Source organism: Daucus carota, chromosome 3 (genome assembly GCF_001625215.2).
Source record: "Daucus carota subsp. sativus chromosome 3, DH1 v3.0, whole genome shotgun sequence".
Classification (NCBI taxonomy): Eukaryota; Viridiplantae; Streptophyta; class Magnoliopsida; order Apiales; family Apiaceae; genus Daucus; species Daucus carota.
In genome coordinates, this window is record NC_030383.2 from 45,179,262 (window position 1) to 45,206,408 (window position 27,147).

The 27,147-nt window shown below is 34.5% G+C and overlaps 5 protein-coding genes across 8 annotated transcripts; all 5 read left to right on the forward strand.

The window, feature by feature from the left end:
• Positions 1-526: 526 nt before the first annotated feature.
• Positions 527-3,993, forward strand: LOC108210974 (caltractin). The gene is made up of 7 exons (XM_017382440.2): positions 527-667; positions 1,932-2,052; positions 2,172-2,208; positions 2,285-2,312; positions 3,324-3,476; positions 3,576-3,678; positions 3,764-3,993. The coding sequence occupies exons 1-7, from the start codon at positions 665-667 to the stop codon at positions 3,826-3,828; spliced, it is 510 nt and encodes a 169-aa protein (XP_017237929.1). The 5' UTR covers positions 527-664; the 3' UTR covers positions 3,829-3,993.
• Positions 3,994-4,226: 233 nt separating this feature from the next.
• LOC108212531 (pentatricopeptide repeat-containing protein At3g16610) lies at positions 4,227-7,446 on the forward strand. The gene has a single exon (XM_017384257.2). It carries the CDS (start codon positions 4,315-4,317, stop codon positions 7,309-7,311), a length of 2,997 nt encoding a protein of 998 aa, XP_017239746.1. The 5' UTR covers positions 4,227-4,314; the 3' UTR covers positions 7,312-7,446.
• Positions 7,447-8,353: 907 nt separating this feature from the next.
• Positions 8,354-14,020, forward strand: LOC108215175 (ATP-dependent RNA helicase FAL1). 3 transcript variants are annotated; one of them, XR_010289829.1, is made up of 9 exons: positions 8,355-8,511; positions 8,595-8,643; positions 8,748-8,885; positions 9,645-9,878; positions 10,738-10,777; positions 10,862-10,959; positions 11,224-11,304; positions 11,785-12,616; positions 13,573-14,020. XR_010289829.1 is itself a non-coding variant. In XM_017387556.2 (7 exons), the coding sequence occupies exons 1-7, from the start codon at positions 8,459-8,461 to the stop codon at positions 11,239-11,241; spliced, it is 630 nt and encodes a 209-aa protein (XP_017243045.1). In that variant the 5' UTR covers positions 8,355-8,458; the 3' UTR covers positions 11,242-11,646. The 3 variants fall into 3 exon arrangements, 1 of the variants encoding a protein (XP_017243045.1); XR_010289830.1 differs by lacking the exons at positions 11,785-12,616; positions 13,573-14,020 and having other exon boundaries at positions 8,354-8,511; positions 10,725-10,777; positions 11,224-11,646; XM_017387556.2 differs by lacking the exons at positions 11,785-12,616; positions 13,573-14,020 and having other exon boundaries at positions 11,224-11,646.
• Positions 14,021-19,596: 5,576 nt separating this feature from the next.
• On the forward strand, positions 19,597-21,214 carry LOC108213487 (uncharacterized). 2 transcript variants are annotated; one of them, XM_017385287.2, is made up of 3 exons: positions 19,597-19,752; positions 19,861-20,607; positions 20,931-21,214. In XM_017385287.2, exons 2-3 carry the CDS (start codon positions 20,010-20,012, stop codon positions 20,942-20,944), a joined length of 612 nt encoding a protein of 203 aa, XP_017240776.1. In that variant the 5' UTR covers positions 19,597-19,752; positions 19,861-20,009; the 3' UTR covers positions 20,945-21,214. The 2 variants fall into 2 exon arrangements, with proteins under 2 accessions (XP_017240776.1, XP_017240777.1); XM_017385288.2 differs by lacking the exon at positions 19,597-19,752 and having other exon boundaries at positions 19,780-20,607.
• Positions 21,215-23,603: 2,389 nt separating this feature from the next.
• Positions 23,604-26,574, forward strand: LOC108213653 (uncharacterized membrane protein At3g27390-like). Its single transcript, XM_017385456.2, has 7 exons — positions 23,604-23,786; positions 23,980-24,113; positions 24,254-24,542; positions 24,626-24,732; positions 24,851-25,016; positions 25,217-25,659; positions 26,093-26,574. The coding sequence occupies exons 1-7, from the start codon at positions 23,604-23,606 to the stop codon at positions 26,268-26,270; spliced, it is 1,500 nt and encodes a 499-aa protein (XP_017240945.2). The 3' UTR covers positions 26,271-26,574.
• The last annotated feature ends 573 nt before the right edge of the window (positions 26,575-27,147 follow it).

Sequence of the window (27,147 nt, forward strand, 5' to 3'; positions counted from 1 at the left end):
AATGTCCAAGTAAATTGAACACCAAATAAACTTGTGATTCTCAGATCGTATTAGCTTGACAAGTTACCTCCGACTTGGAGAGGATCACAGTTCCAAATTCAGTAGCATGGTTGCCTAGGTTATTAAAGAACGGTTTCTATGGTGTGACAGGCTAAACACTAAAACTTCTAAAAGTGTGGCTGATTTTGATTGGCTTCTACTTCTTAATAATAGTGTACCCATGCCTATACAACCACCACTCCGATGAACGAAACATATAAAAATTTAGTGTTTAATATGTGTTCCCAAGGACACACTAGACAAATCAAATATAAAATAAATAAGATAAACAAACAAATTACAAATAAGAGAATTAAATATGGATGCTTGTTAAATATCTGAAGTTTCAATTTTTTTTTTTACTTTTCGGATTTTAAACTGAACACATAAATATAAAATCCAAAAATATGTCCTCTTTCATTTCTACCGGCTTCGAAATACTGTAACACAAGTACACAACTAGCCGCACCTAACAGGAACTCAGTAGTAACAGTGGAACACTTTTAAACAGGACTAATAGTGTACTTGACTTTTGAGTTGCATCTATTAGTTCGGTCCAAATTTCAATCAGACAAAACAAATCTTAGAAAAACCTGTTCCAGGTTGCATCGGCACAAGCAAAATCATGGTATATTCCCTCTTGTTCTTCTCCCACTGTTTGTCATCTTCCTTTATTTTAATTGCGCTTTCTTTATATTTTCTGATTCTTTATGTATTGTCCATGTGACTTGAGTTTGAGTTAAACTGCACCTTTTTTCCTTGTCTTTTGTGGGCTAGGGTTTATTTCCTTATAATACTGCTTTTAAACAAGTAAATTTGCAAGTTTATCAAGTGATAAATAGTTCAGAGTTGTATTAAGGTTTTGAGTACTTTATAAGCTGCTGGGAATTTCTGAAATAAATCAACCCTGTCTAGGTTATGAGGCTTCCCTTAAGATTTGGGCTTGGGGGGAGCCGGGAGCTTGCTCACCTGGAGCTATTCTCGGTGGATCCGATTCCCGAGCCCCTATGGGTGAGGGGCTAGGTTTTTGGGTCATCAGACATCGATTTGATTGTGTAATAACTAATAAGCACTTTAATGATCAGTGTGCTCTTTTTGGGTTGAGATGAGCCGAATTATACCTGGTATTAGCACAATCATGTAATAGGCTGGTTAAAATTTTTCACGAAAAGGCAGTTATAGCACCAGCGATATTTTTATACGATATTGTGCATGACAGAATGAAGAACATTATTTTTTTTGTTGTACAACCTGAACACGGAATTTTACTTTGTATACCGGTATCTAAACACAAAGCCAGTAACACTTTGCCATATAATTCCAAACAATGTCAAGTATGACTTGTGTGATAGATATTGGGTAAACCTGGGTGACATATATTAATTCAATTTGTGATATTTGGACAATCAAAATTATTTTATTCGTTTCTTTTAAAAAAAAAACATTATTAATGTTAGTAGTATTCATATTTTTTCTATGCTTGTTCTTATAATTTTGTAGGCTGTTAGATAATTTCACATAAATTGTTAGGTACTAGTCATGACTTATGCTCATGACCTGTATTCTGGCTCAAAAGTGAATGATGTTTACTGTTTACGAGTATTTATTCTTAGTAATTATTTTTAGAAGATAGCATTTAGGCAACAATTTCATGTGGAGGCTGTGCACAGTGCTTAGAGAATATAACGCTTCGAGTAATCCCTAGAAGATGCACGTCTCATGCAAGGCTACAATGCAATAGGCACTAGCTATTTAATTATGTAATCTATATGAGTATTTTCTCTTTACGCTGCTACATACTTCCAGTCACTGCACAGTATATCAAGATTACAAATTTTTTTCTCTGAAATGCACTTCCTTTTGTAATTGTTCTGTTTATATAAACTTGTTAGGAGAGTGTCAACAGAGGATCTACAAGAATTGATAAGCCCAGAGGACGTCATCATGGGCTATCTCAACAGAAAAAACAAGAAATCAAGGAAGCATTTGACCTATTTGATATCGATGGATCTGGTATTGAAATTGCTCCCTTAACAGTACACATCTTCTGTACATCACAAGCTTGCAATTACTTTCTTTTTTTGCTGAAACAAGCTTCCAATTACTTGGTTCTGTTTCTCTCACGTATACAGGCACCATTGATGCCAAAGAGCTGACAGTTGCGATGAGGTATGAATATGCAATTTCTGTTATAAATTTTGAACGAACTTTATGATACAATACAACTAATATCATATTATTTCAGGGCACTGGGATTTGAAATGACTGACGAGGTAGTTCCGTGTACTGAAGCACTTTTATTTGGGCACTAGAAAGGGTTATTTAAGCTAAAGTTACGTGGTTCAATTTTCATATGTCGATAATATAATAAAAGCTCTCAAAATTGGTATCTTCTTTCAATATTCCATTATATTTTTTTAAACATTTGTGTTTAAAGTCAATTGTATTGTTGTAATGTGAAGTAACATTTTGAGCTGATTTTAAAGCTCATTTGAGCTTAAATTTTCAGTAAAGAGCTATTATTATCAGGCTTACGAAGCTTCTCTGCCTCAAACTCACATTCTTAACTTCAGAAAGAGATCTTGTGATGAGTTTAGGATCTTTTTCAGTGTGTAATTAATATAAAATATTACCAGGGAATCTGTAGAGCTAGCACAAACTTTAAATAGTTTCTCTTAAAATGTCAAAAGGTAGAAATATTTGTTGGTTGCAATTACTCGTTGTTTACTTGATTTAGTCTTGGAATGCTAAATGATTAGGGAGTCGATAATGATTTCTCAGTAATATGATTTTTTTTATTGTATTATTGTTCTTCTAGAGTTGAGGTGCTAATTTTAGTACTCATTTTAATATCAAGTTGAATTGAAATACAAGTAGTTTAGTAGAACCAATATAAAGGAATTGCCAGGTTTAGTAAACCACTCGCATGTGTTGTGGCTTCAATGATCTCTGAGCTATTTTCTTTACGCTAAGAGATGTATTTCTGGACTTGTCAGCGAGACAAGCTACCTATTATTGCCAATGTGACTTTACATTTATGAATGCTAGTTTTTTCTTGCTTTATGAAATCTTATTACTTTGATGCCTTCTAGTGTCTCCTTTCCTCTAGTTTTTATTTTAAAAGTTCTCTTCTAAGAGTAGTTTTTTATTTACTCAATTTTAGCTATGTGTTATTCTTTAGTGCTTGATTCTTTTTCTTCTCTTCTTCCCCGAAAGTTTACTTTAGTTCCACAGTTAAGGTAATACTTGTGTTGCAAGACTACTCATATTGTGTTCAATTTCAGCAAATTCGCCAAATGATTGCTGATGTAGATAAGGATGGCAGTGGCACGATTGACTTCGATGAATTTGTGTACATGATGACAACCAAGATTGGTGAAAGGGATTCCAGGGAGGAACTCATGAAAGCTTTCCAAGTCATTGACCAAGATAAAAATGTGAAATTTGAAGACATTGAACTTCTATTTAGGTCTGTGTTGTCCTGAACTTTTTAATGTCAACATTTCTTCTTCCGTTTTTTTTTTTGCTGGGTGCAGGGTAAGATTTCCGCTTCAGACATTCAGCGTATTGCCAAGGAGCTGGGAGAAGGTTTTACTGATAGAGATATTCAAGAGATGGTTGAGGAAGCTGATCGCGACGGTGAGTTTTCTTCCAATACAATAAGCATGCCTTTGCATGGCCTCTTCCCAATCATTTAAATTTTAACCTGTTCTTGGGATTTTAGGTGATGGCGAAGTAAACTTTGAGGAGTTCATGAGAATGATGAGACGAACCTCCTATGGATACTAGACCTGAGTCCAAATTCGATTGTGTAGTACATGTACTTGGCTATATTATATTGTGTGATCCTGCCTAATATAAGCTAAATGGAGGCAACTTTAGAAGCTACTTGTCCCGATTTAAATTGCAGAACATACTTTGATTTAGTAAATAAAATTCGGAGTTCTGGGAACAGTCCTTAATACTGGGTTTCACCAAGAAAGCATGGTGCTGTATGGAAATTCTCTACTAATTATTCCAGCTACTACAAACATGTAACTTTGGCATCTTTTAATCTAAATAGGAGGAATTTCAAATGACTTCGCAAAGATTATAATCAAGAATCAATTCACATAAGAAAATATTGAGTATCTTTGTTTAACATTTCAAATTTAAAATTGTAATTTGACACTATTGACACCAACAAAGACCGAAAATATATTTTATATTGAACAGATTCTTGAAAAATTTACAATAGTGATTGCAGTCGAAGAAATAGTCACTGCACCTCATAGTATGAGTCTGGTTTCTCCACGGCTACTGCCTCCAATGTTCACCTCATTTCACAATTTACCTATCACTCCATTCATCTCAATTCACCAAAATTCAACTCCCACCATCATAAATTTACTGTCCCATTGTCAAAACATTACAAATTTCAAATCTTTCACTTGTCAACTCATAATCACTGGCTTATTCCCACCCCAAAAAACACTACTTGAAGCCTTTTTTAGACACTGCTTCCACTTGGGTGCTCCTCAATTAGCTCTTTCCACATTTGATTTAGTTGAAAAACCCAATTGTTACTTGCAAAATCTACTCGTTAGGTCACTTTGTGATCATGGGTTATATGAAGATGTATTGTATGTGTACAAAAGGTGTCAACTTTATGGGTGCCCATCTGATAACTATACGTTTCCTTTTGTTATTAAGGCTTGTTCGTGTTTGGGTAGTGTTAGAATTGGGGAAGGAGTGCATTGTAAAGTTTGGAGAAGTGGGTTTGGTGGGAATGTGTTTGTGCAGACTGGTTTGGTTGATTTTTATGCAAAGATTGGTGAAATGGGGAAGGCACGTTTGCTGTTTGATGATATGTCTGAACGGGATTTGGTTTCTTGGAATGCTTTGATTTCAGGGTATTCTTTGCATGGATTTTGTGACGAGGCTTTTGAGGTTTTTAAAAAGATTGGATTGATGGGTTTGAAGCCTAATGTCAGTACTTTAGCTAGTGTGCTTCCTGTATGCTCGCGGTTGGGTAATTTTTTTGTTGGTAAAACGATTCACGGGTTGGCATTAAAATGTGGTTATCTTATGGATGAAAATTTGGTTCCGGCTTTGATATCTGTTTATGGTGATGGAGGGAATGTGACTATTGCCAGAGATATCTTTGATTGTTTATCACAGAAAAATGTTACGATTTGGAATTCTATGATCTCTGCATATACAAAGAACCAGAAATCTGAGGATGCCTTTGTGCTGTTTCGCAAAATGCTCCAAGATGATGTGCAGCCTAATGTGGTAACATTTGTCTCTATTGTTCCTGCTTGCAAGAGCTTTGGTAGCATTTGTGGCGAGGCCCTTCATGCTTGTGTATTAGTACGGGGATATGAGAATGAAATCTCTGTTGCTACTGTGCTTATATCAATGTGTGCAAAGCTTGGAAATGTGGATTCAGCTGAGTTTCTTTCTAATCAAATTCCTCAGAGAAGTGTTATTACATGGAATTCAATAATATCTGGGTATACACATAATGGGTACTGGAGAGAGGGTTTGGCTACATTTAATGAAATGCTATTGGAAGGATCTGATCCAGATGCAGTTTCCATTGTTACTGTTCTTTCTTCCTGCTCTAAGCTCGGTGCAATTCTACTAGGTAAATCTGCTCATGCTTTTGGTTTGAAAAGATGGGTGAATCTGGATCTTAATGTTTCCAATGCATTGCTAGCATTTTACTCTGAATGTCATGACATGATCAGTGCGGTTAAATTATTTCATAAGATGCCCATAACAAATGCTATTTCATGGAATACATTGATATCTGGATTTGTACATCATGGAGAGTACCAAAGTGCGATTTCGCTTCACCACCAAATGCATCAAAAAGACATGGACATGGATCTGGTTACACTAATCAGTATCCTCCCTTGCTTCCATGAAGTCAGGGATTTGGTGCAGGGACAGGCAATTCATGGCTGTGCCATCAAAAGGGGATTCACCTCGGATGTCACTTTAGCCAATGCACTTATTAGTATGTATGTCAACTGCAAAGAACTCGTTGCTGGAAAATTAGTATTTGAAAACCTTGATATTAGGAATGTGATTTCCTGGAATGCATTGATAACTGGTTATAGGCACCATAATATGCAGAATGAGGTCATGCACTTGTTCGATCAAATGATCAGTGAGGATCAAAGACCAAATCATGTTACGTTGCTAACAGTTTTGCCAGTATGCTACACACAAATGCAAGGTAAACTTTTGCATGCATATGCTGTTAGAGCAGGGTTCCTTTCAGAGACACCGTTCCTTACAGCTCTAATGCTCATGTACACCAGATTTGGTGACATAAAATCATGTTGTTTACTGTTTCAAATGGGTGAGAAAAGCAATATTTCGCTTTGGAATACTCTCATATCCGCACATTTAGAGTCCAATAATGCTGATGTAGCAGTTTCTATTTTCTCTGAATTATGTAAAACAGATATCGAACCTGATTATGTAACAATTTTGAGCTTAATTTCAGCCTGTATTCAGTTGAACGATTCTCATCTGACAAATAATACAATGGCTTACGTCATACAAAAGGGTTTTGACAAAGATGTAGCAGTTGGGAATGCCTTGATTGATGTGCACGCAAAATCTGGACAAATTACATTAGCAAGAATGATCTTCGACAATATGTATCAAAAGGATGCAATATCTTGGAGTGTGATGATAAATGGGTACTCATTGCATGGTGACAGTGAAACTGCCCTTGCTCTTCTGTCACAAATGAGATGTGAGGGCTTTATACCTGATGATATCACCTACGTGAGTATATTATCAGCATGTAGCCACACTGGTTCGGTAAAGCAAGGTCAAATAGCTTTCAATTCTATGGTAGAAGATGGTATAGTGCCACGAATGGAACACTATGCTTGCATGATGGACCTCCTTGGTAGAACTGGTAACTTAGACGAGGCTTTGAAAATTTTAAAGAGCTACTCGTATAGACCTTCAGCAAATATACTGGAGTCATTGTTGGGTTCTTGTCTAGTTCATGGCAATGTTGAAGTTGGAGAAGAAATTGGTGGGTTGATCCTCGAAATGAAGCCTGAAACTTCAGGACCATACGTAGTCCTGTACAACTTATATGCAGCAGCAGGAAGGTGGACAGATGCTAACAGAGTGAGATCTATTATGGAAAGGAAGCAAGTACCAAAAGTACCTGGAGTTAGTCTCCTCGGGGAAAGTGGAGCATCACTGCAAAAAAGTTTAGGTGATAGTAAGAGAAGTATGTTTATGTATCTTTCCTGAGAGCAAGAAAAGTCAATTTATCATCTGAAGCAAGGAGATACAAGAGAGGAGCAGGAATTTGGAACAAGCTTTGGAGGGAAAATGAATATAAGATGTTCGAGGTTATTGCAAGCAAGGTGGTCCAAGGAGGAGGATGCATTCAAAAATAAAGAAACTTTTGATCCAGGGGTGGGGCAGGGCCTGGGGGATGTATTCTGAACTACAGAAGTGAAAGTTCCAATGGGAAAGGAATTAAAGAGGTTCGGGATTTTCTTAAGCAAGGCGATCAAAAGGAGGGGAAATGTATTCAAATAAATTATTCAAGTCTAGGCTGCTTTGTAGGGAGAGGGATTCATAGTTGGAACTTGAGTTCATCCAAACCGTATGAGTATCAATTTAGTAAACTTAAGTTCCATTGACTACAGAATGAGTGGAAACATTGTGTTGATTACTGGTTGACGGGATGGAACTATATTTTCGTGTGTGACAGGATATACACGGTGAGTTAATATATGAGGAGGTGTTAAGCTATTATGTGTCTCTTAAGTCTTAAACAAACACTCCAAGCTCTTATCACAATAATGGCTTATTTAATAAAAATTTACATATTCTTTTTTATTAAAATTATTGTCACGGAAGTGTTTCATATTTATGGTTTAATAATAATAAATAACTACTTTTAGCATAATGTATATATTTATCAATTTTGTTTTATAAATAATTATTAGATCTGAAATATAAGACAACGGGCTCTAATTTTTGTCTTTGCTCTTTAAATTTCGGTATTATATTTTTTTTTTGTCATTAGACTTTCATGTTAGTGAATATATCAGAAGAACTACTTTCATGTATGAAAACTTTCATCTAACTTTTATAAGACTAATTTAATAAATTTCATACTTTTGAAGATTATTTTAAAATTTATGTATCATATTTTAATATTTTACAAACGTATTTTATGATTGATAAATTTTGAAGAGGATAAAAAATTAAAGCAACAACAATTAAATTTTAAAAAGATTAGTAAGTTGTTTCTTGTCAATTAATTTACAGATTTTTTTGAAACTTCAGTTAATTTACAAAGAAATGAAATGAAAAACACGGGAGCTTCCGAGTTGTAACAAAATCACCCAGAGCAAATACAAAGGGTTTAGATCAAAGAAACGAAATGGATGTTGGTGCTGCTGAATCTGCTTCACCCAATTCCCCTTCCAATTTCAGGTACTAATTCATCTATCTTTTTATAGTTTCATTTTCATGGATTTTCAAGTTAATAATGGGCTGGGCTTGTTTGCGTGCCACAGTTCACAACGCCACTTCTATCTTGCTGTTGACAGGCTCCAATTCAAGATGGTCTGCACCTCACTCTACCTGTTTTTCTTTCGTATAAATTTTTAAAAATTCAGAAATTATGTGTAAGAATCTACTGGAATGCTAATTGGGTTTCTTATGATCAGGAGACATTGGTGGATTTATTGGGCATGGCGGGCCGCCTTCCCTGCTTGCCGATGGTTGTTTGTTGCAATACTCGCGACGAGCTTGATGCCATCTCCTATGCCCTCTCCAACTTATCTTATCTTTCCGCAACCCCTCTCGTACTTTCTCTTTATTTTATGAGCTCTTCGAGTTATTATATTGGTGTACATTGTGTATAGCGGGCTTTATTCAGCTAATTCAGTGGTTCAAGTAATAGATTGTTGCACTTGAGGAATTTTTGTTATTGACTAGATACTACTAGTATGCCCTTTTGGGGAAAGAATTTGTGAACTGTAACAGTAAACTTTAGTGTTATTTAGTTTAAACAACATGAACTGCACCTGGTAATATCCCAGACGAGTCTTAACTAATTGCACTGACATATTTATGCTTTTCTGATTTGTCAGCTATATATGATTGTATAGCACACACTGTGAGTAGTAACATACATTTGCAGCCGACCTTGCACCAATATCTTTACGACGTTAGTGATTTCAGTGCTTCATGTAACCAGACCATATGGAGTAACAAATTTAAGCTCTACACTTTGAATTTGGAGTGTAATAGTTGATAGGATATAGTCGACATGTTTGTGACTACGTAAAGTTTAATTCTTACAAAAATGATTCCGTTCTGGCTTGCAAAACAATTCAATTATATGAAAATTGGAAACCTAGCAAATCCTATTCATTTTATAGGTCTGGTATTGTTAGACATTATACTCATTTAGCTTTCATGTCAAGATCCCTGTTATTTTTAGGGTTTCTAGATGATTCTTGAGTTGCTAATTTGCTATAAATTATATAATACCAACTTAATCAAGAGAAGTATTCTGGCTAATACAGCATGTTTTGTTTGTTTTGTTGTTGCTCTCTCAGTACAGTGACCTTGCTGAAGCAGACCGTGCTCTGGTTTTAGATAAATTTCGCCAAGCAACTATTAAATGGAACAGGAATCCTATCCTTCATTCCGAGGATAAGAATGATACTGAAAACGAAGAGCAAAAGTCACGTGTGGTAGTCGCAACAGATGCGTGCCTGCCATTAATAGCCTCTGGGGAGGCACCTGTTAGTGCTCGTGTGTTAATAAATTATGAGTTGCCTACCAAGAAAGTACGTAAGAGCTTTTTTTTGGTTGATTTTAAATAATTACCTGATTCTGGCGAACTTCACCATCATAATAGCATAAGGATGTATAAGCATAGTTTTGTAAGTCTCTAACATAATTTAGTTTGAGTTCAGTTGTTTTGCTGATAAGCTTGTTGCCCCTAATTTGAAGCTCTAATCTTACAAGGTCATGACTTGTGAAATGGGCCTTAATGTAAACATGCTAAAAGGATGTATCTTTCCTAATAGGCATAATTCTCACTAGGTTCATTCCAACATGTATATTTGACAAATCAAACAAAGAATATCTTCTTTCACTACTTCTCCAACCTGTAAGATGGTAATAATATCTTTTACATGCTGACTTAATAGATAATATGATAAAGTAGGTCTATTAGAAATCATTTTCTGTGTCTGGTCTTTGTAAGACTATCACAGTTAAATAGCTGGAAATCCATCTAAAAAAAATATGGAAATTATGTTTTCTTAAAATGATCTTCTAAAATTTTGTTGATGAGGTTATATTTACATTATTATTTAAATTTTGAACCCATATTATCAGTTTATCATCTATTTAAGGTGCTAATCTTGATTGCATGGATCTCTGGCCACTGCATGGGAATCTCTTTTTGGTGACATCATATTGTTAAAGCAATTGCAGAATTAAAGAGAATCACATGAACCGAAACTTATCTACTCTCCTTAGTGCTTGACGCATAGGATTTAGAGCTTTTTCCCTGCCTATCTATGATTTACTGACCCCAGAATTTGAGTAGTAAACTAGTTAACTTCATACATTTATCCTGCTGTTCCATTACCATTCCACTTTCAGTGATATAAAATGATGATCAGAAATTGCATGCAGGAAACTTATATGAGGCGGATGGCAACGTGTTTGGCAGCAGGTCAATTACCATGATAACTAATTAGTTGAAGATCAAGTTTAGTATTTTTCCTTTTTAAATATATGTGATATATATTACCTGCAGATGGGATTGTGATAAACATGGTTGTTGGGGGTGAAGTAGTAACTCTTAAAGGAATTGAGGAAAGCAGTAGTCTGGTTATAGCAGAAATGCCCATAAATGTAAGTCTATGTATTGTTGCCTGCTCTTTCATTTACAGAGATAAGTGGACTAGTAACTTAATAGGAATAAAGAGTTGTATGGACATAAGCAGGATAAGTATAGAAATGATAAAATAATGACATGTTTTATTACCACTGCAGATACAACACAATCTTAAGCAAATGATACGAGGACATATTTATTATTTGGTCATTGTGGTCAATTTCATATTTATACTTAGGAATAAACTGACCTCTAACATATTTGATTCGTGCTTCGTGCAGATTTTTGAGATGCTGTGATGTTTTCAGGCTTGTTGGAATTTCAAGGAACTGATGTCTAAATTGCTCGCCCACATGAATGAGGTATTATATAGAATTTAGGCACTACGATGTTCAATTACAACGAGAATGGAACCAGCAGTTATAGATTGCTGGATTGGTCGAACATGGTTCTACATTCAGTTACAAGTTCTTGCGAACATTGTTCTGAAATGAAAGCTGAATGTAAATAGTTGCTTAAAAGATTAACTCAATATTAGACAGAAGTTACAGGCTTATAGCTGTTGTAGTTTGCTTATTGGTAAATTGTTTGTTTCATATTCAACTTCCAGAGTTTGGATATCTTTTCATCAAAAGATTTGTAAATTTATTATAATATTTACTCTTTGAATGCAAGTCTAATATATGGGGTTAATGTTACTTTAATTCTAATTTATGGGATTTATTTTTACTTTAGTGTTGTATTTTGTTCTTTGCGCTCAAATTTTCACGGGCCTTAATAGCGTAATAAATAAAGTCATAGACCTGATATGACCTTGATCTTTATGTTGTTCGAATTTGCAGGGGATACAAATTGTTTGTTTTTAATTGGCTGAACATGATTTGGACCTTGACCCTAGTTTTTACTTGAATCATTGCTGAGGCTGGTATTATCAAAGAGGGAAAATGCTGCATGTAACGGTAGTGAGTCAAACAATGTTGTCAATGGTGCTCATCCTTTCAGAAATCTGTTCCAAAAATTAATGTTTGCGCAATGTGTTTTGCTTTTCTTTTTGGTATTCCTTTTTTACTTCCAGACATTTGCAAGGCAATATGTTGGGAGAATTTGGCACCTTTGCCAAAGAAGAATGTGCATTTGTGGTCTTTAGCAACTAAGTTGGCAAATATTGACAGGAGAACAAGATGTTAACGTGATTGATTTGTAGTTTGCTATCAGTTATAGCATATCTTAAAAAACAAGTAAACATAAAATCAGAGGAATGAATCTGAAGATTCTGTAAATGCCGTCAAAGGCTACAGTGAGTTTAGAATAATTCAGCGGTCTAGTTATTATCGAATCTGAGTTTTCTCTAATATTACTTTGAACAATTCTAGAGAGACTGCTACAAAAATGACCCAAATTTGTTCCATATGGTATTCCAGCCGAAGATAGAAGAGTTAAAGGTTTATTGACTTTAAAGGTTACATAAAGATGCATAATTAGGGTGTTTATCTTGTTAATTTGGATAAAAAGCAGAAAATAAGTGCTGATGAATTGATAGACGTCTTGGAGAGGCTGGGAGAGACAGATCAGGAAATAGTGTGTTCTCATTGATGGAGATGGATTAATAGACATCAAGAAAATTTAACAAGATAACCACATCAAAGATGCTGCTACTTTGCATGAATTTTACAGGTGTGTTTATGTTTGTGCTCTTGGAACAAATATAAAATAGTATTAGAAGTACTAAGAATTCATAATTTTGTTCTAAAGTACTTTGCGATAACATATCTACTATATTCTGTGCAATGCACAAATGTAGTAAAAGAAAAGGGGATAATATTCTCCTTTTGCGGTATTTTAAGTTGAGTATTATGGTTTTATTTGTTTTGTTTTAGTATAAATATTATGATATCTGCTACTATCTGGATGTCTGTGGAAGACTGAAAGTATTTAAATTTGAGTGGTTATTATTATGTATTTGGATGTAGTAACTGAATTATGAATGGTAAGTTTAAATGGTAGTCTCTTTCACTGGTTCAGTATGTATAGATTATATTCTCTGATTGTATTATGCTTGCAGAAATTTTAGATTCTTCTGCCAAAATACCATAACTTTTGACATTTCTCTGTTCCAGAACAAACTAAACAGTACACCTGAATTTGAGTAAACAGAAAGTAAATTACAAGAAAAGTTTGAAATTATTTAGCCGCAAAAAGAGAAGTTTGAATCAAATTATATAATTGTTTAACTGGATATTGGCTGATCTCCATCAATTTAGGAATATATACTGGTAAAGTTAAGGTCAGATCCTGAATATTTTGTAAGCAATACTTGGTGTTTTTTTTTTTTGAAGTAAAGCAGATTACTCTTGATGATAATTATTTATTTAATCATAGAAAATTCGAGCATGGGTGTTTGGCTCTTTTCCAAAAGAAAAGAGAATATTATTAGAAGGTCGCAATTTCAAAGCATCGCCATATTTTGAATCTGTCAAATTTGAAAAACAGGAACTCTTTATAAAAGATGCCTAACAGAAGTGTTTTTTTCTTTTAGCTCAAGCATATTCTTGCGCCACTAATGAATTAATGTTGGCCATTATCTACTTGTTATTGATATATATATATATATATGATATTTGAGTTGCAAGGTAGAGCACATATCTGAGAAATGGCATTCACCAGCTGTATTCATATGGAGCCTAACAGAGAAATGACGGTAGAAGAATTCAGAGCTTGGCTCAGACGATACGACATGGACCACGATGGCAAGATCAACCGCGAGGAACTGGCAGAAGCTCTCCGTAGCCTCCGAATATGGTTTGGGTGGTGGAAGGCTCGTGAAGGGATAAAAGCTGCAGATTCTGATGGTAATGGCTACATAAATAATTCCAAGGAAATCGAAAAGCTGGTAAAATATGCACAGAAGAATTTGCATATGAAGATCACGAAAAATAGCTGGTGATTCTTTGAGTTTCGGAGGAATGTTTGTTCTTGTGTTTGCACCTTACATATTCTGTTATTATTATTGGTGTGTTGTTCTAATAATGACCATAATTAACTGATGATTTTCTGCTATTCCGGTTCTAGCATTTCTAATTCTCTTGGGTTTATTGTATCTATGATTTTGTGTTGGAAGAATGGGATATACTGGGTTTGTTTGGTTTGGTTTAAGGGTTATCATCTTTTGTCGTCACCTATAAACTTTATTTTTTGTTAAAATTTTGTAAATTCAGCTTCGTATACAAAATGGTCTTCTATAAACATAGTTGAATTTACAAAATTGGATAACAATAATTATAGAAGTCGGATGTATTACCTATCGATGAAGTTATGGTTTCAATTCTAACTAGGAGTCGTTTGATTCGTGGAACCGTATAACATTAGAAATAAAATATCATGTCATATGATATACGGTTAAAGTATCATTTCTTTATTATCATAACCAAACCAATAACCAAACCAAAAGACTCCTAATAGATTTAGCCATTCAGCCATTTAGGCAGTAACTTTGGGAAATTAGAGATTCAAGCTTTTGGAGAACCATTATTCATTCGGTAAAAAAATCTAATACATTATTGAAATTTCAGTGCCCGTCTGAGCAAACACTTTAAGTTTTGAGCAGTAATTGTGGTCCAGGCTATAGTTTTTTTTGGAAATATTAGCAACAAACAAAGCTTGAAGGTGACGACAAAAGGTTGGAAATTTGGTCCCGAAGCTTCAATAACAGGACAATTTATGGTTTCCCCTACCAAATGTCTGGTTCTGCTACCACCATCCCTCTGTTTAAGCAAAATTCATGTAGTTTTATGAAAAGTTCACTAGGTGCTCTGAGGAATTTTAACGTATTTAATAGATACGTAGTCACGTAGAAGTACGAGAGTAAGATTTTATTTACCATGGTCAGATTCATTAATGAACTTCTTGCATACACAAATGTAAATGTTGAAAAATTATTATTTTTCCTAGCTACTAAATTTTGCATGACATGAGTATCTTTTACTGCTATATTTATGTATATCGAATTGTTTTAACCTCAGTATTTTGTATTTGATTATATACCCTTCTACCGATAATTTTTGTTTTTTTAATATCATGTATACTTTATCATCAAATATATGTGTGTATATCTAAAAGATATTATATATCGTTTCAATTGTTATGTAAAATAAAGATATTTTACAATACATTTTAAATTAGGAAATGCTATTACAATATATCATAAGTTATAGTTTCATTGTTATAAAATTAATACAAAAATGGTATATTATTGTATATCATTGTAGTATATTTAAGTGATAGGTAAAATAATAACTTCAATTCAAAATTTTGATGATCCAAAATGAAATATTTAGTTAATTGATTATTAAAGATCATGTGTTATATATTCTCTCATATAATGTAATATGATACATAATTTATTACTTAACATAATGTAAAACATAGGTGGTGTTTAGCTGACCACAATAAGCCGACTTCTGGGTTTATAAGTTATAAACACTTATTTGTACCGTTTGTGTAAAAAGTTAAGAAGCGCTTAAAAGAAATTAGGATTACCAGCTTTTGTTTCAGGACTTCTGCTTATTTACCAAACAGTTTAATCACTTATGAGTCTTAACTTGCTTCTGACTTCTCCTTCACTTTTTTATTTTAAGCAAAAAGCACTTATTTTAAACTCACCCAAACGACCCCATAATCTCTGTGGGTCGCGCTCAAAATAGAACCAATAATTAAAATAGAACTATAGAACCAATAAGATTCCGCGGCAAGAACCCTATCTTTTACATTGATTTTCAGGATTTAAATCTAAATACAATTCTTTTTGTATCGTTGTGTGTGTTCAAAGGTAACTTTAAAATATAATACATAAATAAGACATTTTTTCATGTACAGTTCAACTCCAGAACCCTAACTCATACTAAAAATAAGCTAATACTCATACTAAAAATAAGCTAATGGTTCCAATCTATGATTAATGGTTCTACGTGAAACATGACCTGTATTTGAACGAGAGAAGAGACTAAATTATTTCATACGAATGTCTTTCGGATCATAATCATAAATTTTAAATACAAATGTTTATGCTCCTGAGTTCTAATTGTAGTATTGGTTCTAATTTCAACTTCACCACACATATATATAATACTATAAATCAAATGTAGATCCTCATATAAAATTTGAATTAAATAATAATTTTAAGCTAACTAACCTTACATTACGAAAAATTATAGTATGTAATATTTTTTACAATAAATACGGATTAAAAATAACATAATTATTTGTAAAATTCATCGTGTAATATAGATAGTTATGATTCTATTATGTATTCTGTTCTGAATTTTATAATATTTCATATTGATAGTTTTGATTAGCTTAGATGTTAGATTTCATGTATCAAATTTAATTAATGTCTAAATATGTAATTTTAATCTTAACAAATTAATTTTAGTGAAAGATGAAGTATTACGATAATGTTCTTCATTGTTATTTTTTGGATTGTTCTTTTTGCATGAAGGGCCGTTAAAAAATACTGTAAAAGTTTTGACTCTCCGCAAAATTCTGACTTGTGACAAAATTCGTACATAGTTTGGGAATATGTCTTGTGAAATTGGTAAATGAAGTAGACGTGATCGTATACTATTAGATAAACATAAACATAAAGAAGAAAATGTATTTATTACCATATGAGTCTGAGCTGACCTTTAAATGTTTTCGATTTGATATTATGTTTCATACTCCCTCCGTCCCACAATACATGTCTCTTTTGAAAAATTACGCATATTAAGAAAGAATTGATTAGATAAAATTTTCTCACCTCTACCCCTAATAAATGCATGAATGTAGACTCTTATTCAACCTCCATTAATTGTTATACAACTTTCAAGAAGGGTAATTTTGAAATATTTGCAATATATTTGCATTGGAAACTAAAAGTAGACATGTATTGTGGGACAAATTTTTTTTCCAAAAGAGACATGTATTGTGGGACGGAGGGAGTACTTTTTTTTGACAAACAACGAAATTTTATTAAAATTCGGAATCACTTCTAAAATCACTTCTCAGTACATTTCTGACCCTAATAAAAATAGATCTTGTATCAAAAACTTGATCTCGAAAAAAACATGACATACGAGCTAACTCGTATCCCGTCATATTAGTCGATCACTTAATAAAAAACAGGGACACAATGTTTAACTCCACTAACAAATCTCCACAGGCATGAATCATTTTCCCAAGAGGAGACGCCATGGGTGTCCTACTTCGAATTGCCTGTATAGCAGCCAGACAATCCGACTCCATCACCACCTTACTCCAGCCCCTACTTTTGATCCAACTTGGCGCTTCTTCCTGTGGTGCAACTACCACATTCAAACGAGTATAATTCTTGTTCCAGACGAAATCATTTCTAGCTTTCCATAACGACCATCACACTGGAGCCACTTAGATATTATATTGAGGAAAAATGATATGAATTCATGGCCCGCGTTAAAAAGAGAACCACTTCTTGAAATAAAAATCTTGGAACCACAAAAGTTTTGTTGTAGAACCCTAAATTTTAAATAAATTTTCCAGATCTGAATCTAAATACATATTTTTTGCATCGTCGTGTGTTTTCAAAATAATATTGAAATATAATACATAAACACAACATTTTTGACATATATAATTCTGCTGCAGAACACTGATTAGTATTAGAAATAAGACTAAAAATTATAAGAGTTTTTAGGCTAGGAGGAGTTGCGAGAGGAACTTGACCTATAAATTCATACATATTTTCAGTTTTATGTTATAATGGTACGAGAGTCTGTTCGTAAACGACTTTATAATCTTGCAACTTTAAAGGACTATAGTAAAAATATTGATAACACTTATGTTGTGTTCACTTCATGGAATGGAATGAGGGGAGAATGGAATGAAACTATATGAACAAGTTTTATGGAGATTGGAGAAAGTATGAGTTAATAATGATTAAATATGAGTGAGTTAAAATTTTTCATGAAAAAGATGATAGGAAAAGATGATGAACAAATGGAATCAACATTCCTTTCAAAACATGTGGGTTAGATTTTTAGTTAAAATAGTTAGAATGGAATGAGGGAAAGAATGGAAATTATAAACAATTTCACTAATCACTCACAATTTATAATATAAATTTCATTCCATTCTCCCCTCATTCCATTCCATGAAGTGAACACAACCTTATATGACGAGACTTCTTCCAAATTAGTCATCTTCATGGTAAATCTTAAGTAGGCAAGATCCGGGATAATGGATTAGCCTCTGACAAGTTCGGACTCGACTGAATTATAATCTCCTGATGTTAATAATCTTCATGACTCTATCTAATTAACTTGAGTTACTTTTTTCAATGAATTATTTTTTAAAATATTTTTGATGATAATTACTCATAAGACATAAGTTATCTATAAATTATTTTTATTTTTATGAATATATTTTTAATAATTTTTGTAGGTCAAATTACCCAAACAAACATTTTAAACTTCCAACTTATCATATATATCACGTCAAATCACAAGTCACATTAAATCATAAGTCATAAACTCCCCTATAAACTAAATATTAAATCAATTTTGTCAGTGAAGTGTAGATGCACATGAGAGACAGGGTGCTGAAGAGCCGCGGGTTAATGTGGCAAGGCCATCCGTAAAAACAAGAGTTGCAGAAGTGGTGCAGTTGGGTACATATTACTAGCTGGTAGTATATGGTTGCATATAATTTGAGGAGTTGAAGGTGATCCTAAAAAGTTGAAAAAGTAGCTGCGAACTTAAATGTATTTAGGCCAAAGGCTTTTGGCCACTTTTGGTGGTGGAGGTATCTTTCACTGTAAATTCCTAAAGAGCATCTTTCGTTAAATGGGAAGAAAACGAATTGAAGCATGACATTCACACACACTCTCTCTAGTCAAAGATTTAGTCAACAGTAGATGACAAGCATGAACATATAGTAATGACAAGTATCTCTTTCTACCACAACGGTATGATATTAATACTCCATCTGTCTCATTTAATTCTATACGTTTTTTTTTCATGTCTCGACACGCACTTCAATGCTCTTATACAACATAGTTCTATAACTTATTTTTAAAATTTTCTTTTACTGAATAAATATACAATATTAAAACTTTTATATAGAAAAAAAATCTTAAAAATAAGTTATAGAACTATAATTTACCGGAGCATTAAAGTCCGTGCCGCGTCCCCGTCTCTCAATGTATATAACTCGGGGGGACAGAGGGAGTATACTCTTAATTTCTGTCCCGATCATTTCTTTACTATTTTTCAATTTTCTTCTTTTCCAAATTACTTTTATTCCATTATCTACTTTTAATACATTAAAAATCAATGAATCTCACAGCTTCACTCACTTTTCTTTCTTTTTTCTACTACTGTATATCTTTTTCTTAACCTCCGTGTTCAAATTATACGTAAATAAATGGTTGGGACGGAGGTTATACTAACAGTAGTATGGAGATGCATGATATATGCATGTAGTCAAAGTTGATTTCTCCACCACCACCGTCTCCTTCTGCAGGCCTCTCTGTTTAAGTACAAAACATATACCGACGAGGAACTTTAGCTGTCCTTTTTAATGTGCTGGGTCCCACCCCCTCCCTCCTTTGAAATAAATACTACTGGAGCTAGCTGCCATTTTGGCAGGTGCTTCAACTGCTAGCAACGCATGCTGCAGCTGCATCTTGAATTCTTTAGCAGTTTAGCCTCACCCTCTCTGCACAAATGACTCAGGATTTCTGGGTCAAAGATGGTTTCATTTTATTTAATGGTCATCACATATAAAGTTGAATTAAAAAGGTCAGTAGTTTCAGTTTCTCTGGATGTCTGTACAATGTTACATATGTTAGAGAAATAAACTAGTCATCAATTCGATTTAGATTTAATTAAACAATGTTTTGTATACAGGAGGGAGACAGTTGCCTTAAAAGTGTAAACTGAGAGGGGGAGGACAATTACAGCAGGTAGAAAACAATTGACTCGCCTTCTTATCTTATGTTGTTGGCTTTCAATGCTAGTCCATCAACCCCAACCAAACCGAACCCTAGCCTTATCTTATGCTGTTCGGGCTGTTGCATTGCATGTGGCGTCATATTAATATTGTATTATTGTTATTGTTGTTGTATACTCACGACACAGACAGACACCGTCCATCCATCAGCAATTCAATATCATCGTCGTCTATCATGTACAACAACAACAATAATAACAAGAACTCCTTCTCCTCCGACCACAATTATGTGGTTGGTAACATGAGTCCCCGAATCTCGTTTTCGAATGACTTCGTGGAATCTCATTCTCGTCTCGTCAACAACATGGCCAATCTTCATCCTCCGCCCCCGCCTCCCGTCTCGTCCGACTTTGAGTTCTCGGTGTCTAATCATTCCATGATGAGTGCCGATGAGCTCTTCTCAAAGGGGAGGTTGTTGCCGTTCAAGAACAGCAGTCAGCAGAAGACGGTGAGTACGCTGAGAGAAGAGCTTCTTACGAGTGGCGAAGATGATAATGTGGCGGCTAGTTCTAGTGGCAAGCCACCCAAGAGTGGCCGCTGGAAGGGGCTTCTGGGCTTGAGAAAATCTCATGCTACCTCCAAAAAGCAGCCTGATAATCATCATCATAATAGATCTGCTTTTGACAACTCCCAGAACTTCACTGGTTAGTGCTTTTCCGTTACGTTGCACACTTTTAAACGTCACGTTCCGATACAAACCAACTTAGCGTACAAAACACAGACCTCTGGTTTGTAAGTACAATCACGGCTCGCGGTTTATGTTGAATTTATATGTTACAATATCGTGATATTTATTTTTCAACTCGATTACCCTGACATTAATTGTAGTTGAATCTTGCAAAAAAAATTCTCTTTACATGAATAACTAAAAGGATTTTGCAGTGTTCATTTTCTATTTCACATTTATGTCCATGACATAGTGTAGTTTTTTTTAATAAAAGTCTAATGAAATACATATTTGTTGCAGGAAATTCAGAATAAGGTGAAGATAAAATTGGGGAGATGGAAATGTAGCATAAGAAATTGTAAAGGCGTTCCTGGGGGAGGGTAATTTTGTATCATTTTGAACAAGGAATTAGCTAGATTAGTATTATAGGATATTATGATATGACTTTTTTGTTTACCACTAATTTTAATTACTGACCCTGTTTTCAGGCAAGTAATTGGTAGAGCTAGCTAATTAAGGTCTGCTTGTTTGTATGAGAAGGTGATTTATTGAATTTAAAATTTATTTCTAGCTTTTTCACTTCACCACTCACCAGTCGTCATCCTTCTGTAGTTTACACCAACCAGTTTTAACTGCTGCTACAGAATACAGAATACTACACATCATTCAGTACCTATGGAGAAACTTAATGTAATTTATCATCTCACATTTCTTACTCTATAAACACACACACACACATATGTGTACTTGATCTTCACCTCAATTAGCTACGTGCCATAGCACTACTAGACAGTTATAAAAAATATGAAATAAAAATTATAAACAAATTTTATGAATAATGTGGCAAGTGTCAATGATCACAACTATAAAACGAATCCAAACATTAAACGGAGAAGCAAAGCGGAGGAAACATACATCAAAAATCAACGGAGGCCAGGAGTCATTGATCACAATTATAGGGGGGATGTTCGACTTCATTATGAGGATGAATCCCTGTGGAACAATATGGAGGCGGAGCAACAGCTCAAGAATATACTTCAAATGGAAAAAATAGGAGGGGTGAAAAAAGAAACATAAAGAGTGATCCTGATGAAAAGGAAATGATTATGGAATTTGAATATCTTGGATGTAATGGGAAGAGCGGAGAATGATATGAAAACTTATCAAGAAATTTCATGGAGAACAAAGAGGTACGAGAAAATAGTGACTAAATATGAGTAAATCTAAATTTTTTAGTTTATTTAGTTCAAATAGTTGAAATAAAATGATCGAAGGAATGAAAATTATAGACATTATCTCTAATCTTCTCCAATTTAGAGTACAAATTTAAGTTCATTCTCCTATCATTCCATTTCATCCAAGTGAACACAACCTAGGAAAAATCAAAATGAACTTTAACTTGAGGACTACGAGACAATGGAAAGTGTAGTATGTAATAGAGATAGAGATGGTTGTGGATCAACTACATATTGGGTCCTTACAGAGGAGAGGAACGATGATGATACAGTAAAGATCATATGTAGTGAGGAGTAAAAATAACGGCTGGAAAAGTGAGGAAAAAAATCTTACGGAGGTGTTCAATTTTCAAAGCTAATAAAGGTTTATTAAGCAAAAACTAACCGGTCAGATTGAAAATGGGTGTAACTAGCCATTATGGAAGGCTATGAACTAGATACATGAAAAATGTCTGGAGAAGCAGAGGCCTGGGGATAAGAGGGAGGATAGGAATTACGCGGAAATGACAGCCATCAAAGCTCCTAGAACATGGCGGAAAATTTAAGAAAGCCCTTGGTAAAAACACGAATAAACTTCAGTGCCAGGTTTTTGTCACAAAAATTGATGAAGAAATCAACATCTCCGAAATATGGAGAATGTTCGAGGCCCAAGGAAGAATAGTATAGATAATGTATATCTATCCTGGAGAAGAAGTATGGTATAGATTTGGATTCGTTAAAAACTAAATTATCAGGAAGCACTAAAATTCAAACATCTGGATGGAGTGGAGTTAGGAAGAAAGACAATGAAGGTGATGCTGGCCAGGACTAAGAAGGTTCCTAAAATGAAATGAAAGACGTTTCAAGTAAGGCTAAAATGATGAGCAGGGCCAAATTCAGTTAATACTACCGTTGTACACTTGCGGAGTGAGATTGACCAACCCGATCCAAGCTGTTCATGTTTTGATTGATTTAATTCAAAATTTTCCAATCTGAATATCAATTAAGTAGTGTTAGGTGCACAAAATTGTATCCATAAAATTTGTACATAATAAGGTGACAATTGATGTGAGGTTGTTGATGTAAATACAGAGGTCATTTCAATTAAAAATCACCGCACATCATTATTTGTACACAACTAGAATTTTCCATATCCATTGGTCCTTAACCTGATGTACTTGGATGGATAAAACATTGATTCAATTTAATTAAAGTGTACATTAAATTAAAAAAAAAAGGAAATTCATATTAATTTTCTAATTATTACATTCTCTTATCTTCCTTCTTCTGCTGCAATTTTGTTGGAGTTCCAAATCTTATAATGACTAGTTCTAGCTCTTCCAAACTCTCTTTTCGACATACATACAGATATGGGAACCATATTCAAAGATTTCTTAATACTTTTGTATGTCATCTTCTCATTCTTCTTTGCTCTCTTCGTGGGCTTCCTCAAAAGTATGTAAAGAGATTTTTTCTAAATCTACTTTTGTTTTTCTTATTCCCGTTCTGTAAATACCGTATTCATATCCCTTGATAATCATTTTCAGGTATATCGGTGGGTCCATTTGCTGCTCTAATACTTATAATTGGAGACAGTGGGGTTATTTTAGGACTGTTACCGGCACATGTTACATGGACAGTTCACGCCCTCTTTAAGTAAATTACTTTCGAGTCTGACATATGTTTCGTTTTGAGTAAAAGCTTGTTGCATTTGTTTACGTGTGTGTAAATATTTCTCAGGACCAAGAGATTTGATTTCATGCTCAAAGTAGCTGTGCTGCTTGTATTGCCTGCTTTGTTTGCTATATGGGTGGCCTTTGGTATAGCTACTAGTGTTCTGATTGGACTAGGTTATGGATTTCTCAATCCTTGGATTTCTGCTTTTGAGGCCTTCAGACATGAACAAACAAATGAATACCAAAAGTTCTATTATTGCCTTGTGGTAAATGATCAGTTCTTTTCGTTGTTACTTTGATAGGAGTAATAAAATGCGTGTCAAACATTCTCTCCCGAATGTTAACAATATGATGGGATGGAGGGAGTAATCTATTTCACTTGTCTATTTGGCTTGCTCCGTTTATATGTTTGAGTATGACAGTAGTTTTTAAAGTTTTCATGCTAAACAATTAATTCAGGATGGAACTTGGGAGACTATTCAAGGAAGTTGTACTATGGTTCAAGATTTTGCTGATTTGTGTTACCATTCTTACCATGTCCACTTGAAGGAATTACAAGAATCTACAAGTGAGGAGGATCTTCATCCTCTTAGGTACTTTATCATTAACTTGTTATCTTAGTCGTAATTTCTAAACTTCAAAGATGCTCTTGCACTACGCGTATGTAGTTCATGTCCTTGAGGAGAAGCTAGCCAACACTATCTGAATTATTTAGCATTAAAATCTCAATCAGGTTAATTCATATACCAGGATGCATTATCGTTGGAATACTGGGGCTACTTGTTGAAATTCCTTCGTATGCGGTTATTGCCATAGTAAAGAGTCCACTCTTGTTGTTAAAGGGATGGCATAGGCTCACACATGATCTACTTCACCGAGAAGGTCCATTTCTAGAAACAGGGTGCATTCCGATTGCTGGTTTATCAATCATTACATGGCCCATTATTGTTGTTGGACATATTGCAATGGCAATCTTGTCTAGCATTTTCATAGGATTGTATGGAGCAGTAATAGTGTATCAGGTATGCTTAAATCTGTATTTATTTTTTTGGCTTTGCTAAAGTTTTTTCCTTTAGGCTTTGAATGGCTATCGTCTGTTTTACAGGAACGTTCTTTTCGAAGAGGTCTTGCTTATGTTATTGCAATGGTTGCTGAATTTGACGAATACACCAACGACTGGCTATATCTTCGTGAAGGTTCTATTATCCCTAAGTAAGCATTTCTGTTTTTTTGTTGCCCTTGGATACTAACATGTATACATATCCGGCCAATTTAGGCATAGAGCGTGTGGACGAATGCGGTAGATATTCTGACATTTTCATGCATCCAGGCCCCAATACAGAAAAAAGAAATCTCCTCATTTAGACTCATCAAACCAAGCTATTGGTGGCCGACCTATTAGCTCTGCTATCAAAGAGGCACCTCCAATTCTTATGGAAAAGTTATTACCGTCAAGATCAGTCAAGGAGACAATTAAAGAAGTGAAAATGGTCCAGGTAGGCTTTTAATAGTTTTGGATAAGATCAATGCCTACCTTTGTCCTGTTCTCAAATCTTTAAGTTCATTATATGCGAGTTAATTTAGACATAGCAGTATGATACATTGCTACTTGATCAGCAAGTGCTTATGGTTGTAAAATTATCGGTTATCAGAGTTATCTGATCATGACCATGTGTTTTTCCGAAAACTGGTGCAGGTGTGGGAGAATATGATGAGATCAAAAGAACTGCGGGGTAAGGAACTAGTGGATGCTAATCTAATAACTGTTGCTGACCTTTATGATTGGTTGAATGCAAAGAATAGCGAAGAAGGCGCTGTTATTGGCATTGGACTCCCTTGTTACTCATTTTATTGCACGATTGTTAACTCAATAAAATCCGGGTCAGCAGGTATAATGATTTTTGATGATTTTGAGATTAATGATCTGAATCGACCCCAAGATAAATTAGTAGACTGGTTTCATCAACCGGTAATGGTTCTCAAGGAACAAATCAGGGGCATGGAAGAGAGTGAATTGAAGTACTTGGAGAAATATCTTTTGTTTGGAAACGATCATAAACGAATGGAGGCATGGGATAATGGCGGTGTGATGCCACATGATGCGGTTAAAGCTGCTCGACTTGAGGGAATTGCTAGAAGGTATGTCCTATGTGTTAGTGTTGATTGTTCCTTGTGCAAATCTATAGTGATTCACTAGCAGTACAGAACAGAAGTAAAAGTAGTTAAGACTTCAAATGATCACCACTAAGTACAAAACTATACAAGTTACAATATTTGTGAATGCATGTTTTTGCAAAAATATATTGTGCAGATGCTTCTCAATTCACAGCAGTATCTATTTAAGATAGATCACACCTCAGCAGACATCTATTGAGGACTTGATTACTCATAATAGTCAGATTTTCATAACAATTTATGTGAATTTACTCATTACTAGTGTAGAAACTCGGTTTATCTTATCTGTAGAGGAATAGGTGGTAAAGCAGTCCATCATTGATGATTAAATTTCTGTATTCCTTTAGCTAAATTTATAAGATGAAACATAAGTATTTATCTAACAGAATTTTGACAGGATGGTAGGATTAGTAAAAAGCACATCAAAGTTTCCCACATATAGAAGGAAACTTCGCCAGGTTGTGAAGTCTTTGGTCATACATGCTCTGGCCAAAGAAGGAGGTCCCACTCCCACAGGTCAAGTAACCAACATGCCCGCATCAGCAAAACAGGGTGCCTCCGATGAACTCGTATAGAAAAGAATGACAGAGGATGACTTTTACATTTTCGGGGATGTTTAGCCGGGCTTATAAGCCCGTTTCTAAGCTAGAATCAATTTATTGGTACTGTTTGTTTATAGAATTTATGAGTCAATTTCAGACTTATAAACTAGAATTATAAAGTCAATTTCGGACTTATAAGGTAGAATATGAGAAGTCGAGAATCCAAGCTTTTTTAGTGTCTTGTTTTTATTTTTGAAATTTTATTGTACATTAACGGTGGTGTGGCCACCTATCTTGGGGTGAATTACATTGATGGGTAGAGATTTTACATCGGAAATTTTACATGTCTATCTATAACCAAAATTTTTGAATTGGAGTCATTGTAGGATGGCGACAGGTTGCTGACTGTTCATCTCATGTGCCAGTCAATTATCTAATTTGTGACCTATGAGCTTGTAATGATACCTTCCGGTCTTATTTATCAAGTTTTCAGATATATTTCCCACTTGTGAGCACTATTTAACCCGCCAAATTAACAATTCTAGCCTAATCCCGGCGATTGTGACTAGTTTTGTCGAATATAGTAATGCAGATGCAAACCATAGCATCGAAGAGGAGAGTTATCCAAGAAGCTAGATATGATGAGACCAAAATGTGGACGTCAGTGACTCAGTATGTCTATGTGATCATCTAAAATGAACAAGATGACTTCACTGAATTGAACAAATATTTTGACAGTATTCACAGCTATATAAAGGACTCAAGTAGTGAGTATTCATACTTTAGCAGTCAAGTGCAAATTGGCGGGAAAAGTACCTACAGCAACACTTTTGCTTGGCAATACAACGGTGGCGGTGACAAAGGTTGAAAGATTTTTTTAGGACCAGAATATGGATATTGTTTAAATTTA

Bases quoted from the DNA above. Each gene is read 5' to 3' on its own strand.
- LOC108210974 (XM_017382440.2), top strand. The intron at 2,053-2,171 runs GTATTGAAATTG...TCACGTATACAG, and splicing joins ATTTGATATCGATGGATCTG to GCACCATTGATGCCAAAGAG. The intron at 3,477-3,575 runs GTGAAATTTGAA...TGCTGGGTGCAG, and splicing joins TCATTGACCAAGATAAAAAT to GGTAAGATTTCCGCTTCAGA.
- LOC108213487 (XM_017385287.2), top strand. From the start codon at position 20,010: ATGCTGTTCGGGCTGTTGCATTGCATGTGGCGTCATATTAATATTGTA.
- LOC108213653 (XM_017385456.2), top strand. From the start codon at position 23,604: ATGCTCAAAGTAGCTGTGCTGCTTGTATTGCCTGCTTTGTTTGCTATA. The intron at 23,787-23,979 runs GTAAATGATCAG...CAATTAATTCAG, and splicing joins AGTTCTATTATTGCCTTGTG to GATGGAACTTGGGAGACTAT. The intron at 24,733-24,850 runs GTAAGCATTTCT...TCATGCATCCAG, and splicing joins GAAGGTTCTATTATCCCTAA to GCCCCAATACAGAAAAAAGA.
- LOC108215175 (XM_017387556.2), top strand. From the start codon at position 8,459: ATGGATGTTGGTGCTGCTGAATCTGCTTCACCCAATTCCCCTTCCAAT. The intron at 8,512-8,594 runs GTACTAATTCAT...TGCGTGCCACAG, and splicing joins AATTCCCCTTCCAATTTCAG to TTCACAACGCCACTTCTATC. The intron at 10,778-10,861 runs GTCAATTACCAT...TATTACCTGCAG, and splicing joins GGCAACGTGTTTGGCAGCAG to ATGGGATTGTGATAAACATG.
- LOC108212531 (XM_017384257.2), top strand. From the start codon at position 4,315: ATGAGTCTGGTTTCTCCACGGCTACTGCCTCCAATGTTCACCTCATTT.